At 26.8% G+C, this 18,501-nt stretch overlaps 2 protein-coding genes across 2 annotated transcripts in view; both read left to right on the top strand.

Annotated features, from left to right (window-relative positions):
• LOC136092480 (aspartate beta-hydroxylase domain-containing protein 2-like) overlaps positions 1-845 on the top strand; it is a 1,598-nt gene extending 753 nt beyond the window's left edge. The window contains exon 2 of the mRNA XM_065820778.1: positions 1-845. This exon is cut by the window's left edge and continues 83 nt beyond it. Within this exon, the coding sequence (XP_065676850.1) occupies positions 1-826 (826 nt within the window). The 3' untranslated portion in view covers positions 827-845.
• A 437-nt stretch (positions 846-1,282) lies between these two features.
• Positions 1,283-18,501, top strand: part of LOC136072101 (probable serine/threonine-protein kinase DDB_G0268642) — a 56,777-nt gene continuing 39,558 nt past the window's right edge. Inside the window, exons 1-7 of the mRNA XM_065820395.1 lie at positions 1,283-1,435; positions 1,672-1,833; positions 6,441-6,469; positions 11,182-11,283; positions 13,582-13,634; positions 13,760-13,934; positions 14,101-14,197. Of these exons, the coding sequence (XP_065676467.1) occupies positions 1,375-1,435; positions 1,672-1,833; positions 6,441-6,469; positions 11,182-11,283; positions 13,582-13,634; positions 13,760-13,934; positions 14,101-14,197 (679 nt within the window). The 5' untranslated portion in view covers positions 1,283-1,374. The remainder of the gene's footprint in view (positions 1,436-1,671; positions 1,834-6,440; positions 6,470-11,181; positions 11,284-13,581; positions 13,635-13,759; positions 13,935-14,100; positions 14,198-18,501) is intronic.

The following is an 18,501-nucleotide window of genomic DNA, read 5'->3' as shown; positions in this document are numbered from 1 at the left end:
GGTTGTTTTAGTTTTGATTATTTTTATGAAATGGATCTGGAAATTTTACAAAAGAGAAGTTGTAAAAACCACCAATGAACTATGTGAATCATCTGATTGCATAAGATGTTGCAAAAATGTATTTATCATTGAACAAGCACAAAGTATCTTTCAAAAAACATATTCTAAAAATAAAAATCTCAAAAGAATTGAAGCTGCGGTTTTTTCTTCTTTGACTAAATCAAAATATGTTCTGTATGTTGAGAATTTAAAAGCATGTAGTGTATGGTCTATTGAAGATTTGCCAGATTCCTATAGATCTGATATTAAAAAATTAGAAGAAAATGCAATGTATTTTTTGCAGGAATATTATTTGCTAGAAGATTCCAATAACAAATATGTATCTTCTCAATGGTCCAAAATTTTTTTATATAATCAAGGTGTTCAAAATTTAAAAATGACAAACCTTTTTCAAAAAACTTCTTCCGTATTAAAACAATGCAAAAATATTCTTGAGGGTTGTTTTTTTGGTTATTCTTTTTTTTCTATTGTTTATCCAAATACATTCATAGCTGAACATACAGGACCAACAAACACTAGACTTCGTTGTCAGTTGGCATTATCTATTCCTAAACTAGAGCCAGGTGATAAATGTGAACTTATTGTAGCTGGAAAAAAAGTAGAATGGGAATCCGGCAAAGCAGCTTTGTTTGATGACAGTTTTATGCATTCTGTGCAATATACTTCAAAAAGTAGACTAAAAAGTCGAATTTTGTTAATTGTTGATTTTTGGCACCCAGATCTAAAGCTTGAAGAAAGATTGTGCATACAAAAATGTTATAGCTAAATAAAGTTCTTTTTTTAAATATTATTTTTACTTAAAATGAATGGTTGATAGTTTTTGTTTTGATAGTTGATAGTTTTTGAGTTAATGAGTTGATAGTTTTTGTTTTTATGCTTTTTTTTTTTTTTTTAATAGAAAATATTCAAGTATAAAAAAATGGTTTTTTAATAGAAAATATTCAAGTATAAAAAAATGGTTTATATAAATTTAAGAACTAGAAGTGAATAAATTTTATTTAAACAGATAAGTTATCTTAAAAATTAATAGAGTTTTATATTTAATTCTTTGAAAATAAATCAAAATACAATGTTTAATAAGCACATGTCTGTTTTATTGCATGTATTATTTATTAAGTGCTTTCATTAAATTTTTTTTTTTTTAAATTAATAAAATATAGTTTTATTTGCAACACATTTTATATTTACAACAAAATAAAATAAAAACAGCAATTTCTTTCTGTGTAGTTTAACTTTGAACTTTATTATAAAACAGAAAGTTTCTAATTACCAATGAAAAAATAGAACTCTCTTCATTATCAATGAAAAGGAAAAATGTCACATACTTTATCCAAGTATTCATCCATTGGATTTGAAAGATATGATGATTTTCATGGTTTGTTGTTTTATATATTATCTAAGTTTATAATTTGAAATGTATTGAAAATGCATTTACAAAGTTCTATATGTTTCATTTATATACATTACCAAGGTTTTTTGTGCAACATGGTTTTATGCATTTGTTTTCATATGTAGATAAAATTGCTTTTTCAATAAAATAAAAATCTTTATAGTTAATAATGTTCAACTTTATTACAGGTTTTTAAAATTTTTACACTTTTTAACCACTAGATGATTTTTTATCATGTTCATCAAGTTCTTCATCATCTTTTATGGACTTGGCTCCTGCAATTGACTACCAACCAGCAAATCATATGATGCTTGTCTCATTACTTGAACATATTTGCACATTTTATTGTACAAATGAAGAATCAAGTAGGCAGTTGTTTAAGTGTAAGTATGTATTAGTATTTAATATCATAATCTAGAAATTTCTAAATCATTAACTAATGTATGATACTTGTTAATCATCAAGAACATTTCTTTTAATTTTAAACTTTTAATTAATAAGTAAAAAATAATTTCAAAACAATTTGTCAATAATGGAGAACTTTAAACCTTTTAATATAGTTATCAGATAAAGTTATTTTTTTAATTCATTTATTACAGAGAACACTAGTTTGTGCTATCCTTTAGTTCTTCCTATTGGTGAAGTTGTAATACAATTTCTGCTAACTCTTTAGCTTTAGTTTTTTTACCTTATTAGATCCACATTATTAGTCGATTAAAAGTCAAACTTAAATGCTGTTTCTACTTCTAGTTGAGTTTTCATTAGGTTATTGTCGTGTAGAAATAAATATACTTCTTCTTATACGGTACTTGTGCTACATGTACTTCTGTTTCAAAAATTTTTATTCAGGTATTTTTAAAAAATATCGGGTAGTTCTAAATCAGATTTATAGTCATCCGGATTAATTAAAATATTAAGGTAAACAAGCAATATAGTTTCTTCTTTTGCTAATTTTCTCTAAGACAACAGTAAAACATGATATTTTAACACAGTCTCTTTTTCCCATAACATTTAACTCAACATCAAGACGTTTAACTCAACATCAAGAGCCATCAATATCAGAGATGCATTATATATATTTTTTTTAAATCAAATGGATATATCAAAAAGAACTTTTCTCATAAAAATTTTAAAATCCAAGAATTGTTTTGACTTATTACAGAATTTCATCTTGTTTTAGTATACAGAATAGAGCTTAGCTTTTTCTCTTAATCTTTTCTATATATATTTTAAAGAGTATCATTTATAAGTGGTGATTTTCTAAACAGCTTGAATATTTTATGAACCTTTGATCAAAAAATACCACAGTTGTCAATAAACTGGCAGTGTACAAAGTAATAGACAATTTATAGTCAATGACTGCTTGAAAAATGTTTTATTTTAGGCAGCTGTTAAAAGACTTTTTTTGACCTCCTAAAATGAAAGAATTCATATGGTAGGTTAAAATTATTGTTTTGACAACTCCCAAAATGAATTCTTGCTGGTCAAGGTTGATCAGTTAAAAAAATCAGTTTTAACAAACAAACAGGATGTATTTTGAAAAAACTAAAGTTCATAATATCTAAAAATTTTTAGACTAAAATTTTTTGATAAACATTTTCATTGTTTATGATAAGCTTTTAATTCTATAGCAACATATATGGCGTAAGCTATATTGTCATCTTTTACACATCTATAGTGTCACTATATGGTTAAATCAATTGTTGCCTTTTATATACTTGATTAAAGTTGATCAGTATTTGTCATTTTCCTCATCAAAATCAGAATCAGCTTGTTTATTTTCATTCCTCTCATCATTGATAGTTCTTCTCAAGTTGTTTCAATTGTTAAACTTTTTGTTATAAAGAAAATCACATAATACAAGATAAGTTCCATGGCAATAATAAAAAGTTGGCGATTAATACCCATTTCATGTTCCATTTTTTTCATAACTAATGCATCATCAGAAACACACCCAAGTATGTCAACAATCAAATTCAAACCAAAGTCATTAACCTGTCAATAACAATAATAACTGCTCTTTGATGATGAGTTTATGAATCATTCTAATCATTTAAGGATCTTAGTTACATTTAGTTCTAAATCCACCTAGTCAGTACTCTTTTTGTAAAATACACCAACATATTTGACACGTATAGCTAACCATTTTTTTGAACCCTTTCAGCAACTTCAAACTTAAACTTTTTGTATAACAAATAAAGAAATCAAAATAATTCAATAATTTAATTGAATTTTTTTTTAGAAGTCATTCCATATAAAGCATATAAATAAGCATTCCATATAAAGCAAATAACACAGTCTAATTTTTAAAATTTTTCATTGTATTTGAATCTGATCTATTTTGAATAGAATAGATCAGATGTAAACTTTAAATGTATTCAATTTCAGATGTAAAATAATGTTATATAAAACTGTCACAAAATAAATCATAAAAAAATATTGCTAAAAAAGCAATTATTTGATTAAATAACTTTCTTTATAGTTTAAATAAAAAGTACCGCCAGCTTTTAGACAACCAAATAATAAGGAAGTCATTGTGTTGCCAAACTTTTTCGAATGTTATTTTTTAAGTGTACAGCGTGGATACAAAACAACTTCTTTTATTGAAACATTTTTCACATTTTTATTAGTAGGTCTTGTTAATTACACAGCTTGCATTTTACATACAAAACAGCAATTTACATATGCATTCAGCAATTTTAGGTTAAGCCTAAAACTTTTTTTTTCGGAATATTTAAATATTGTTTTAATATCGTTTAGAGGACATTTATTCAGAAAATATAAAGGTCAAAAAATAAGCACTTTAACTAATCAAAGCTGTGTTAAAGCTGCGTTTTGTTGTGCAACAAAAATAATGGTGTATATTTAATCTTTATACTTTAGTATTGAATAAAGAAAAATCGCCTTCACTTGAACTTATTTTTCATTTTAACCAAAATTCAATTTAATGCAAATTCCCTTTAGTCGAACATTCATTAAGTCAAACACTTTCCCTTGGAGGTTCGAGTTATTGGAATTAAGTGTGTGTGTGTATATATATATATATATATATATATATATATATATATATATATATACAGTGCTTCCAGAAAGTATTAGCGCACTCGTAATTTTTTTATTATAGACAACTTCAAATCAGTATAAATTGTAAAGTAATTTTAATTTTGAACTAGTTTTTTTTTTAAATGAAAGGTAAAACCAATTAAATTTAATTATAATGTCAAATATTGTCAACCTGCTTGTTTTTTTTATGAGTTAATTAAAAGTTTAATGATTACTCGGAAAAATGTCTGAAACAAAGCGTGCAAAAGTATTAGCGCACTCATTTAAAATGTATTAGCACACTTGTTTAATTCATTTGAGAAAAACTTATATTAATAGTCAATAAAAAATGTAAGAAGAATAAATTGAAGTGGCGGAAATATCATTTGAAATACAGTTAGTTAATACTTTAAAATTGCAACAACAAAAATATAGGTTTAAGGAGCATAACAATTGAAACAAAGTGGCAAGTTGTTGGCCTGAACAAAAGTGGTCTAAGCAATCAAGATATTGGACGTCAACTTGAAATCAGTGAATGCAGCGTTAGAACAACGCTTAAAAACTATAATGAGTTTGGAACAGTCAAAGACAAAAGTCGCTCTGGTCGTCCCAAAAAAATGTCAGAAAGGGACGAAAATAAAGCAATTATGCTTGCTAGACGCAACCCAAACATAAGCATAGCCGACTTTGTCTCAGACCTGAATACAGTGTTGGGTGCACATTAAGTAAGCCGATCAACAATTAGCAAGCTTATGAAGAAAAAACTTCTCAATTCATACCTTGCAACAAAGAAGCCACTATTAAGTATCAAAGACTGTCACAAGCAAAGAAAATGGTGCAAGGAGAGAGCTGCATGGACTGTAGAGCAATGGAGAAAGGTAATTTTCTCGGACAAGTCAAATTTTGAACTTATTAATTTTTTAAAACTTATTTATTTTTTTATGTCAAGAGTTCAAAGAGGAGGAGGTTCAATTAGCATTTAGGGCTGCATTGCTGGATCTACCAATGGACTGGCGCATCTTTACACTGATCGCCTTAATCAACATCGATATAGAGAGATATTAGAAGGTTATTTAAAGCCATCAATGGACGTTTTCAAGGCAAACTCCATCTGGCAATTTCAACAAGATAACGCTCCTTGCCACACAGCACGCTCAATAAAGCAATACATGGAAAAAAAATGGTTTAATTTAATGCCTTGGCCCGCTCGCTCACCTGATTTAAATCCTATTGAGAATCTTTGGAGTTGGATGGAATGCAAATTACAAAAAAGCAAGCCTACTAACTTGGTGTAGTTCAAAACGCAGATGCAAGAGTTGTGGAATACCCTGCCACAAGAATTAATTAGAAAACTTATAGATTCTATGCCGCGCAGAGTCTTAGCATGCCTTAAAAACAAAGGTGGTCACATAAAATATTAAACTTTCTTACCATCTTTGAAAAACTGTAAGTGCGCTAATACTTTTGCACACTTTTTTAATATTGTTTTTATCACTCTTGTTGTATTCTAATTAAGTTCAAGATAATAATAAAGAAATATCCTTTATATATTTGACAATTAGTATTTCTGCTTTATTTTATGAATAAGTTAAAAAAAAATTATCAATCAGCCTTTTATTGCTTTCGAATTACACTCATTTGAAGTTCCCTTAGGTAAAAAAAATATGAGTGCGCTAATACTTTCTGGAAGCACTGTATATATATATATATATATATATATATATATATATATATATATATATATATATATATATATATATATATATATATATATATATATATATATATATATATATATATATATATATATATATATATATATATATATGTATGTATATATACACATATATATATATACATATATATATAGTTTTTTTTTGTTTTTACATAAATAAATTTTGTTGTTCATACTTGTTGAGTATTACTGTAGTTTTTTTTTTCTTCCTAGTTGTTTGTGAACATTTATCAAGAATGAAGGTAAAGAAGTCTTAATATTAAATTTCTTTTTAGTTCATTTAAAAAGAAATTCACATTTTTTTCTGGAGTATTTTTTTTTTTGATGATTTGCATTGCATGCATTAAAATTTTTAATGAATTTATCTTTAGATAAGGATAAGTTACCACGATAGACTCTTTGTCTATCATGGTACCAAAGTACAAAGAGTCTATCATGGGGTCTTTGACTCCATGATAGACTCTTTGTATTTTGGGTTAAACCTAAATTCTAGGATAAATTCACATTAGGGTAAACCCTTAAATAATAGAATTATGTTTATATGTAGACAAATTATTTAAGAATTAGTTTTCTTCAAGTTTTTTAATATATGTTGGTGCAGTTTTAATTAACTTTATTTTAAAATAACAGCTTTTAAATAGCAGCAACTTTTGATTAACTTTAATTTTAAATAACAGTAGCCTGTGAAATTCAGGTCAACATTCAGAAATGCCGACACATAAGCTAACTTATCTTTGCTTTATGACACCATACAATTTATTGTGCTTTTTCAAGTTTGACAAGTTTTATTTAAAAAAGTTCATTCATTTTTTCATTTCTTTTTTTGGTTTTTTCTCAAATTTGTTCAAGCATAGCAATTAATTCATTTAAAAGTTAATAAAAATTACTTTTCAAATGCTTTTTGTTTGCAAGCTTTTTTTTCTTTGAAATTTTAGTGCAATTATTATTTTATCAAGTTTTAAAATGTAATATTAATTTATATTATTAGTTAAAAATGTTCATTAACATGTTTAAAGTTTTTTTAATATTATTTAAGATAAAAATAGTCTGAGTTTAGTCTTGGTTTAATAAACACATGTGAAGAAGAAACATGTTAACCATTAAACCTTTTTTTTAAATTTAATAAAAAGTTGAGGTTTTCATTAAATTCACTTAAAATAAGAAATGCAAGAGTGTTACACAAAGCAAACTCCAAACAAGTCATAATGTCTAACAGAATGGTAATTGAAAAATGGGGGTTTAAATCCTGTGGCTTTTAAATAAATGATTCAAATTAAGTAACTTTAATTTGGCGTAAAACTTGACGAGAAAATTCAGAGCTTTTGAAAATTGTATCAATAAAAATACGGCTGCGCTAAAACATTCTTTATAAATACCCTCCATATAAGTTTTTAAAGGGTCAGATCATTTATTTAGATGAAGTTATAAGTTCATACTATGGTACTTTATGGTATGAGTTATAAGTTCATACTATGTACTATTTGTTTTGGTTACCAGTTCTTTTAGTTTTACAATAGTCTCATTAGAAATGAAGAGGTTTGAGATTTGTATTTAAATGTGATTATTTCTAAAATTTAAACGTGTTTGCAAAAGTTCTAACAAAAATACATTTGAAAGTTTTATGTATTGTTGATAAAAACTTTTTGATTAAGATTAGTATGTGTGGTATTGAAAGCAAACATTCACATTCACATTCTTCATAAAATTTTTTTTTAGAAAAAGTCTCATTTTTTAAGCTGTTGATTTTGTAATACAGTATAACTAGTTCTGTTAGATAATAGTTGGTTTTCTAATACAGAATAACTTGTTTTGTTACATAGTTGTTGATTTTGTAATACAGAATATAACTGGTTCTATTACATAGCTGTTGATTTTGTAATAATAACTGGTTCTATCACATAGTTGTTGATTTTGTTGTCTTTTTAACCAAAAAAACTATGAAAATTAATCACACAATTCTTCACAAATATATATGAAACCAACTTATAAAAATATTAATGTTGTGTATAAATGTAGGTTTATAAATTTTAAACAACTTAATTTTTTGCATGGCTTTTATCATTTGGGAACATGATAAGGCATATGAACATGAATATGAGCAGCATAAATTCTAGTGTTCTGAATCTTGATTGCGTATTTTATAAAGTTATAGTAAATTATAAGTGCATTATAAAATACTGAATGACTTGAAGATTTTTTAAATTTTGCAGGGTAAAACTTTTTTTTTTAGTAAGTTAAATGCAAAATTGATGTTTGTTGGAAGTGCTTCATGTAATTTTTGTATTATTGAGAATTGGTTAAACTTTATGACTTTATGACTTTATGAAACTTTATGATTAACATTTATTATTATTGACATTTTTTTATTTAACTTGTTATATTTATGAGTAAATTCTTGTTTAATCTTGAAAAAATAAAAAATTAAGATTTTTTTAAATATTTTTTTTACAAAAAACTATTTGTCAATCATCCTTTTAGTTTTTATCTTCTTTTTTTTATCTTTTTTTGCTCTTTTTTGTTTATCTTTTTTTGTTCTTTTTTGTTTATCTTTTGTTATCTTTTATCTTTTGTTATATTTTGTCATCTTATGTTATTTTTTATCTTTTGTTATCTTTTATCATCTTTTGTTATCTTTTGTTATATTTTGTCATCTTATGTTATCTTTTGTTAACTTTTATTATATTTATATATATTTTGTTATCTTTCATTTCTACAAAAAAAAAGGTTCTGTCTTTTATTCTTTTTGTGTAAACTGTGAACATAGTTTTCAATCAAACAAATATTGCTTTCCATGTTGTTGTTGGTCACATTATACTTACTAACTAACTGAATAAAATGCTTCTATGAACAGTCCTCCAATCAACTATTGCTTGAACAGAGGTTTTTGATAACTCAGGAACTGGAATGCATAGATGGTATGTAGTAAATCGATACAATAAATGCTCCACTTGAATCATCTTTCTTTTCAAAAGTCATATAATTAATGACTGTGTATTTGCTTCCTTATGTTCAATAAATATCCATAGTCATTGACCACAGACCATTGTTACAGATACCAAACTGATGGCTGATAGATGTAGAAACTCTTTTACTTCTTAGATTTAACATTTATGCAGAATGACATTAGTGACATGATGATAATACTGATAATAAACAAGATGCCTATTCCTAAAATTCTTTGATTTTTATTCAATTTCTTTTATATGCATAACATATATAAATATATGTATGTATGTATGTATGTATGTATGTATGTATGTATGTATATATATGAGCCCATGAGATGCATAGTGGTATAAGTCACTTTTTTCAATTTTTTGAGTTATTGCCACCAATGGTTAGCATTTTGTTTATTCTATTACATGGCAGAGTGGTATAAGTCTAATGATATCGATAATGATGCTATTTTTGTTTACTTCCTCTAAAACAGTTTGATGATTTATGATATGATGTCTACTAAACGCCTCTGTATTTCAAAACTAGATATGAGTGACTTATACCACTATGCATCTCAGGGGCGCATATATATATAATTATAAATGCGTGTTTTGATAACATTGACTATCTTATAGCCTGTTGCCGTAAAGGCATTGCTGCTCCATTGACTGAGGGTTTGGCACGAAGCAGCAATCTTTTCATTTATTATTCTTCATTTTTTTCTTCTTTTTCTGAAAACGATGGATGCTATAAATATAGAAAAAACTGGTAACAATTTGTTATCTGTATACGCTATAGTAAATTCATGGGGAAATTTCATGTTCATGTTAGCTTAGTTACATATTTACAGTTACAAATTTTTATATTTTTCCTTTATTTTTTTAAATCCAAAAAAACTTATTGATTGTGATTCAGATTTTATATTTTTAGGTAAGTTCCTTATCAGAGAAATTCAAAGTTCCTCTTTGTTATTGTGGATTATTGAATTATTGATCTTCTGTTCTTGATATTTGTATTTTTCTATTCTTTTTTTTTATCTATCAATCGTTCTTTTGTATCTATCAATCGTTATCAATCGTTCTTTTGTATCTATCAATCTTTTTGTACTTGATATTTTTTTATTCTCTTGTATTTATCAATTGTTTTTTAAAACTAGTTTCAAGCTCTGTGTAAATTTTTGTAAATGTTCTGAAAATAGTCATGTAACTTTGCACTAATGTCAAACAACTGCTAGAATATTCTAAAAAAGTCATTTTTGTGGTTGTTTAAATTTCTTTTTAACCTGAATTACTGTTGTCCAAACTTTTTGTATTTGCCATTTTAGATTTAAACCTATGCTTCTCTCAGAAGAACCTATTTAAACTATGCTTCTCTCAAAAGTCAAATATTTACAGAAAATAAAGAGTTTGATTTGATTGGTTTAAATTTTTTTACTCCAGTTAGATTAGATACAATTAATGATAAAAAACTTTGCTTTTATTTGTTTGTTTTTTTAGTAGGTTATTTGGTAGGTAGCTTAATGGCAAGTTAAGCAGCAGAGCATTATGGTTAACTTCTTTCTTTTTCCTCTCCTTTTTTGATTTGTGACATTTTTCACAGGCATGTAAATAATATAAATTGTTTGCTTGTTAAAACAATCAAATCAAAGATTGCAATGGAATAAAAATCCAAAACACCTAAATGATATAATTAAACAATTTATAAATAATTACAAATAAATGACTCCAAATATTTTTATAATAAATTGATTTTTTGATTTTGAAACTTGCTTAACTGTAAAGAAAATAAAAAATACTTAGGAAGTTAAGTTTTTAAATTTACTTACTGAGAAAAAATGCACTTTTTGAGGAATCTAAAAAATTTTTATGCAGACTACCTGTGTTTGATTAAAGAATCAGAAAAGTATCAGAAAATGTGCCACAGCATTTTTTTATACCATACTTGTGTACCCTATTTCACATTTGTTATTGTTTTTTTTGTTTTATTGTTAACTTAAATTTTGCTTTGTTTTATTTAGTTGATACCAAATTTATCATATACAGATGAATTACAAGTAATTCGAAAAAAATACAATACTGCTTTTACAGAGTTAATGATGGGTGCTGTTACAAGATTAAAGGTTTTTATATATTTAATGCATTTTTTTAATTAAATTCTGGCCATGGTGTTAAACAGATTTCTGTATGGTCTGTTACAATTTTTAAATAGCATCTTGTGTTGGGTCTTCTATTATGCAATTAATAATATTTTTAAACAATGTTGCCTATAATATATTCTGTAAAGTATTCTTCAGTGTTTTTTGTGGTTTCAATGTCTTTCGTATTATTTTTTATAATAAAATATTGAATACATAATTTTATAACATAGGTTGCTTTAAATTAAATATCTAACAAACATTTTAATATCTTAAAGAAAAATATGTTAACCAATTATAATCACTGTTAATGCTTTTTTTCGAAAAATAGGTTGAATTTACTTTAAAGATACAGGTACAAAATCCAATCAAATGGGAGATTTAATCTGTGTTTTTCAATATTTGTCTCTATTGTTTAGGCAATAACTTATTCTATATCAGATTTTTTTAGTTTTTAAGCATAACAGAACTTTTCAGTCAATGATCACAAGTGTTAAATTAGGGAATAGTAAATTTTGCTTGTCTGAAGCGGATTAGTAATCTTTTATTTTCTTTAAAGAAATTGCTGATTGCTGATTTTTACAGTAAAAGATTTTTAAAGGGATCTCCAACTGTCAAGATAAGTTGTATTCATATTGAATTGAATGTTTAAAAAAGTGTTTTGGGGTTAATTTTTTTTTTAATTTAAAATAGATAAATGTCAATAAAATTTAAATTGTCATTTTAGTCCAAGCTTGTTTTCTCTATTTTGCTTAGGTTCTCAGAGTCTTTTATAAGATATCATAGTATTTTTGTCTGACAATCAGAAAATCATATTTGTATAATTTTATGCAAGTATTATAGAATGTTATATTTCGTTTTTATAGAATCGTATATTTAAGGTGACCAATGTCCTTCTGTTTTGTGCAAGAGCTAAATATAACTTTTTATGGCAAACTCCTAAATAAAAAGATGTTAGTCGCCTTATTATATATTATGATTACTTTTTTATTATATATTATGTATTAAGTGCTATCTTCTTTTTTCTAATTTTTTTTTTTTTGTAATAGAAAATAAATTTGTCAAAGTTTATATTTTTTTATCAAAAAAATCTGTGTTTTATCACCTCTTATTGAATCTTGATTAGTGATTGACCAAAACGTGAAATAAACTGAAATTTCTGGTAAACTAGTTACAATACGGAAACAGAAACAAAAACATTTTGACAAACATTTTACCAAAATTAATACCAAAATTTTGGCTAAACAAAACTAGTTTCATTATTAAATGTTATCTAAATTGAAATTTTACATTTGTTTTTTATATTTATATTTATTTTTATATTTATATTTATACTTATATTTATTATTTTTGTACATTTGTTATTAATTTTTTTGATGACTTCATTCCGTCTTATAATAATAAATTAATAGTCATAAATAAAAAGTAAAAAAATAAAATATTCATAGATAAATCTGTAAAAATAACTAGATTACCATCCATATATACTTGTTTACTTTCTATTTAAACTCTATTTAAAACAAGTTTTTTTTTTTAACAAAATGTTATCAAAACAAGATTCAAAAGATTATGCGCATTGTAATTGTTTGATTATTGGCGATTTTGATATTTTTAAAAAGCAGATGGGTACACTCTATTGACTAAGTAAATGTTAAGAAATTTGTGAATGCTGGGCTTAATTGATTTTGTTTAGAAATGATAAAATAATACAAAATTAAAATTTTGGTTTTTCGTATGTTTTTCAACCAAAATTTTGTTTCTTATGGAATTTATAAAAAGTACCTAAACCAAAATTTTGGTATTGATTCAAATTGAAATTTTAACTGAAACCGAAACAGAATTCTGGTTAATCGCTAATCTTGATGTAATGGAGAACAAGTGCAACCAATCAAATGCCAGCTGCAAAGTGTTGTTTACACTTCAAAATTTATTTTTAAATGAATTAGATTGCTACTTTTAATAGGGATCAAAAACTTATCAAATTTTTTTATGTCCTGCAAAGGATAATTAACATTAGCAAGTTTTTTAAAATAAATTTTGCAACCTCTGCAAAACATAGTTTTCACTGTAAACTTTTTTAAAATACATTTTCTGACAAAAATATGATTAGCAGTCTAATTTGGTGGTAGACATCATAGTATAATATTTATATTTATTTTTTTACCGCTCACTTGCAATTTAATCCTAAATTGCAATATTTGAAGTTGCAACTGACTCTGTCAAAATAAATCACTCTTGGAGGAGAAAGAAGACGATTTTTAAAAAGAGTTTTAATGTCTTTAGACAAATGGCATTCCAAATTTGCATCCTGAAAAACTATGGCATATTTTTTCAAGGTATTTTTTTGTATTATTTTTATAATTTTTTTATTTAAAAATGTTTTCTTTGTTTGCATTTGACTTGAGAGAATCAAATGTTTATATATTTAATTTTTAAATTTACAAATGGTTTTAATTTTAAGAAAAAGCAAATCATTTACTCTTCATTCATGGTATAAAGAATCATTTTGTGAAGTTGATTTGTTGGGTCAAGGTGGCTTTGGAAAAGTTGTAAAAGCTAAAAATATTCTAGATGAAAAGTTTTATGCAATTAAAAAAATTGTTTTCATTGATGCAAAGCCAGTAGATTGTATTAAGGTAAAGTAAAACTTTTAAATAAAATTATTAATTTAAATTTTTTTTAAACTTTTTTTACTATTTTTTAACTACTACTAACTAACATTTTTATTTTCATTTCACTATTGTTTTCATTTAGAAATATTTCTTTGCTTCTAGAAACTTTCTAGACAAACTTTTTTTCTAGACACTAAGAGAAGTCCGCATTTTCTCTGACTTAGATCATCCAAATATAGTGCGCTACCATTCTTCATGGTTAGAGTATGGAAGTGAAGGTCATTCAGGTAGAAAAATAATAATCAGTAGTTTAATAATCTTATACAGTGCTGGCCAATGAATTAGGAATTATCACATTTATTGCAAGAAATTAAAGTAGAACAACAAGAATAACTTAACAACCCAAAAATAAACATTAAAAATGACTTAAATAAGACTTAAATATAGAAGCACCATGTAAAAAATGTCACAAATGCAAAATTCTGAAAGATCATTAAGTTTGCTACCTAATATTTGGTGTGTCCACCCTTATTTCTTAGAATGGCTAAAGCGCGACGAGGCATCGACTGGATAAATTCCACAAAGAGACGACGGATACGATCACTGTAGTGTCATGTATTAATTAGTTTTTCAGTTAATTCTCTTTTGTTAGTAGATGCAGTTTTCAGAACTTCCCTCTTCAGCTTGTTCCACAGCCCCTCGATCGGGTTGAGGTCAGGACTGTTGCCTGGCCATTCTAGAACAGGAATCTTCTGGTCCTTCAGAAATTTCATCACAGATTTGGATGTGTGGCATGGAGCTCCATCCTGCATGAATATTGCATCTCCACGTGGATACCATTCTTTTACTTGTGGTATGAGATGTGTTTCCAGTACTCTCTTGTATTGGTCCTGTTGCATGATCCCTTCCACAAAATACAGACGCCTTGGTCCGTCAACAGTAATATCACTCCAAAACATGATCTTTTGTGGGTGTTTTACAGTTTCCAGGATACAGTCGGGGAGGTTTGCCTCTTCCTTCTTCCTTCGAATAAATTGTGCCTTCTCAGCCATGACTTCCAGCATAGACTCATAAGAGAAGCACACCTGAATAACAAATATTAACCTGTAAAATAACGGTACTCAGTACGGTATTACATACCGTATTTTATGATATGGAAAATACACATAATAACATTACAAAACTACAAAATTAATGAAAAAATAAGTATTATTATCACCATAAATTAGGCAATATGTTTCTGGCTTTGAATAATTTCATAAGAGTATGTAAACTGCTTACCTTTGACCAATCGTCTTCGGTCCAATCGGTGTGTCGACGTGCCCATGTCAGCCTCTTTTCCTTCATTGCAACCGTCAGCTTGGGTTTCTTCGTGGGTTTGTATGCCTTGTAGCCGAAATTCAACAAACGTCTTCTAGCAGTTCTTGAGCTTACTGTAAGTCCTATTATGCCATTCCATTCCTGTGCTAATTCAACAGAAGATTTCTTATGTCCTTTTTGGCACAAGTTCAGAATAACGCGATCATTCCTAGGGGTAGTCTTGGAAGCCCTTTTACAATTTTCTCTCTTGGTAGCTATGACATCTTGGCCTTTGGACAGCCTATTTCTAATTCTTCCAAAAGTCTGATGCGAGGCTTCTAACTTGCGAGCTATTTCGGAATTCAGAAGAGCAGTATTTTCTAATAAAATTATTATTCCACTTTTTTTTGCTACGCTGATGTCCTGTTTCTTACCCATTTCTGTCAAATAGTGTCTCTCTTACCACTTGAAGCTTGTTTCAATAACAGCAAAGTAATAACTTATGAGCGAAAATACAAGTAAAATTACAATTAAGCTACAAAAGACGCCAAAATTAATGACCAGATATCGCCAAATACCGCAATCAAGTGCCTTAAGAACCTAAAGCAAATTTTATACAAAATACAAAAAAAATCATATTTTAGCAACAAATTTGAAAAGTCCATGACAACAAACAATAAAATAAGTATTATGACAGCAACTTATGTAATAAACAAAAAGTAGAATGTAATTATATAGCCAAAGTAAGACTGAATACGCTAGATATGATCAAATCCTTCTAAATTCCTAATTCATTGGCCAGCACTGTATTTTTAATGATATTTAATTTGACATTATTTGTTGCCATTCAAGACATCTTAAAAATACCTAGATTAACTATAGTATGAAAGCATATTAAAATTGGCAAAGCCAAGTATGTATGATCTTTTGATATATTTAAGTTAATAGAAAAATAACCATGATAAAAAGTTCTACAACCGCTTAGCAATAAAAAGCAAATGCCTAGGCAATATAAAGATTCTGTTCTTCAATATACTTTTCAGCATTATAGAAAAAACAATAACAGAAAAATATATATTACAAGTTGTTTCATACTACAAGTTGCTTCATATTACAAATTGCTTTATAAGTGTGTATCATTGTATATGTGTTTTTGATTTAATATTGCTCATAATTATCATAATATACTTTTTATATATATATAAATGTTTTTTTAAACATTTTTTTTTAAAACATTTTCACTTTCAACAAGGCTGCAAGCAACCACTATTAGAGTTGGAAGTTACTGGAATAGAAAAGATGAAGTTTATAAAGCAAGATTGAGATTAACAGACGACTTAAAAGATTGCAAATTATATGAATAAGGAAAGCAAGATTAAGGAAGCAAATTCCAAAGAACTGATGTTTGAGGGAAAAAAACTAGCTGAATATGAATTTTTGGAGTACTTAAGAACATTCACAGTAAAAAGCAAAGTCTATTCACTTCGCGAAACTCCTGTTAATTGATCAAAATTGCATTCTGGGATGTCCTGCCGGACCTCTTCCGCAACTAACACAAATAGTTTTTTTTTTAAATTAAACTTTTTTGCTAAATATCTCAATTTTGTATTCAAGATATATCAATTTTGTAACATTAAGATACATCAATTTTGTTAAGATTACCATTAGAATGTTTCAATAAGAATGAAAAAATGTAGAAAAAACGTTTTGTAGAAGAAAAAAAGTTTTTTAGAACATAAAGTTAGTGTAATTTTTTTAGAACATAAAAGTATTTTATTATACATAAAAGTTATTAACATTATACATTAACAAAAGCTATTAATGTTATACATTATTACATAACAAAGTCTCATTACAAAGAATTAAATTGAAAAAATAATATCATAATATATCAAAAGGCAATGCGTACAATATTTTTGAAATTGCAATTTGACTTATTGGGTGGGTTTATGTTCCTGTTTAAAAATTTTGTGAAATAAAAAATTCTTGTAATAACAAAAAACAGAACAATTTTTTTTTTCAGATAAAGCGCATGTTCTTTATGTTGGTTGTGCAAAAACTGAAAATGAAATTTTTTTTTAATTTTATTGATGAGAATCATGGCCAGTCCATCTCTTTCAAGATATTTATCAATAAATTTCATAAAAGTTGTTTCCATTTCACAAACTAGTGACAGAAAAGCTGATGGATTGTCAGCTGAACTAAGAAAGAGCACACCTAACTTAACTTTTTGAATAAGTTATCTAATCATGTGTAAAAGGGCTTGATCCTTTGGATGCATTAAAATTTTTCCAGTAAACATAAAATGATCCTGGATGAAAATAAGATATTCCTTTAAGTATGTTATTTTCTGTTTCATAAATTCCACAATTAGTGGTTGTTTGATTACAACACTTCATAAAATCATTTTGTCTAACATTTGGACGGTCATTCCACCTTTGCTTTGAATAATGGAAAAAAAATTCTCAATGCAGTCCTGATTAAAACGAGAAGTACAAACAAACTGAAAACCTTCAGAAAATAGCTCTCTACTTAAGGTTAGAACACTATTAATTGTGACACTTAAACCCCAATGAGATGATATACTTGCTTGACTTCTAACATTACAAAATTTCCATTTCTCAATCTAATGCTTTAACTCTTCCAACTGAGAAATACTGGCTCCTTTTAAAGTTAGAGCACAACGAGCTGGTTTTTATCTGCATGTAATTTATATGAATTCAATATATCGAATAAAGTATCCATGCGTTCAACAAATCTTGCTGTTGGTAATACACTTAAAGGAAGTAAATTTGTATTAGAGCAGTAATATCATGCAGAAGCAACCTGATAACTAAAAACTTGAGTGGCAAGTTTGACCTTCATAGATAAAAGAGGAACAGGGTCTAAGTGTCTATCTGTTAGTTTTGGCGTTAGATGCATAAAGTTAATTTTGTCTAAATTATACATAGACTGGATGTGTTGCAAACAAACAATTTCGTCATTAATGTCAATGTTATGTCTTTGTAAATTGTTTCTGATACTTTTTACTAAATGCGGAGGATCAAAAATAAATGAATATTTTTGTCATTGGAAGGACTAGGAAAGTAGGGTAAATTATTGGAAAACCCAAGCAAACGTAAAGCAGCTATATTTGTAGATCCTTGATCACAAACTACACATCTAATGTGTAAACCAGTTTCTTGAACCTTAGAAATGATTTCACATAATAAAGAAGTCAGCTGTTGATACTGTTGAATTATTATAAAAATAAGCTATTGGTTGTTTCCGTTTATTCGCCAAGACTCTAACC

This window comes from Hydra vulgaris, chromosome 15, assembly GCF_038396675.1.
Source record: "Hydra vulgaris chromosome 15, alternate assembly HydraT2T_AEP".
In the NCBI taxonomy this organism is placed as follows: Eukaryota; Metazoa; Cnidaria; class Hydrozoa; order Anthoathecata; family Hydridae; genus Hydra; species Hydra vulgaris.
Note: the sequence above shows the minus strand (reverse complement) of the source record. Positions and strands in the feature narration are given on the sequence as shown.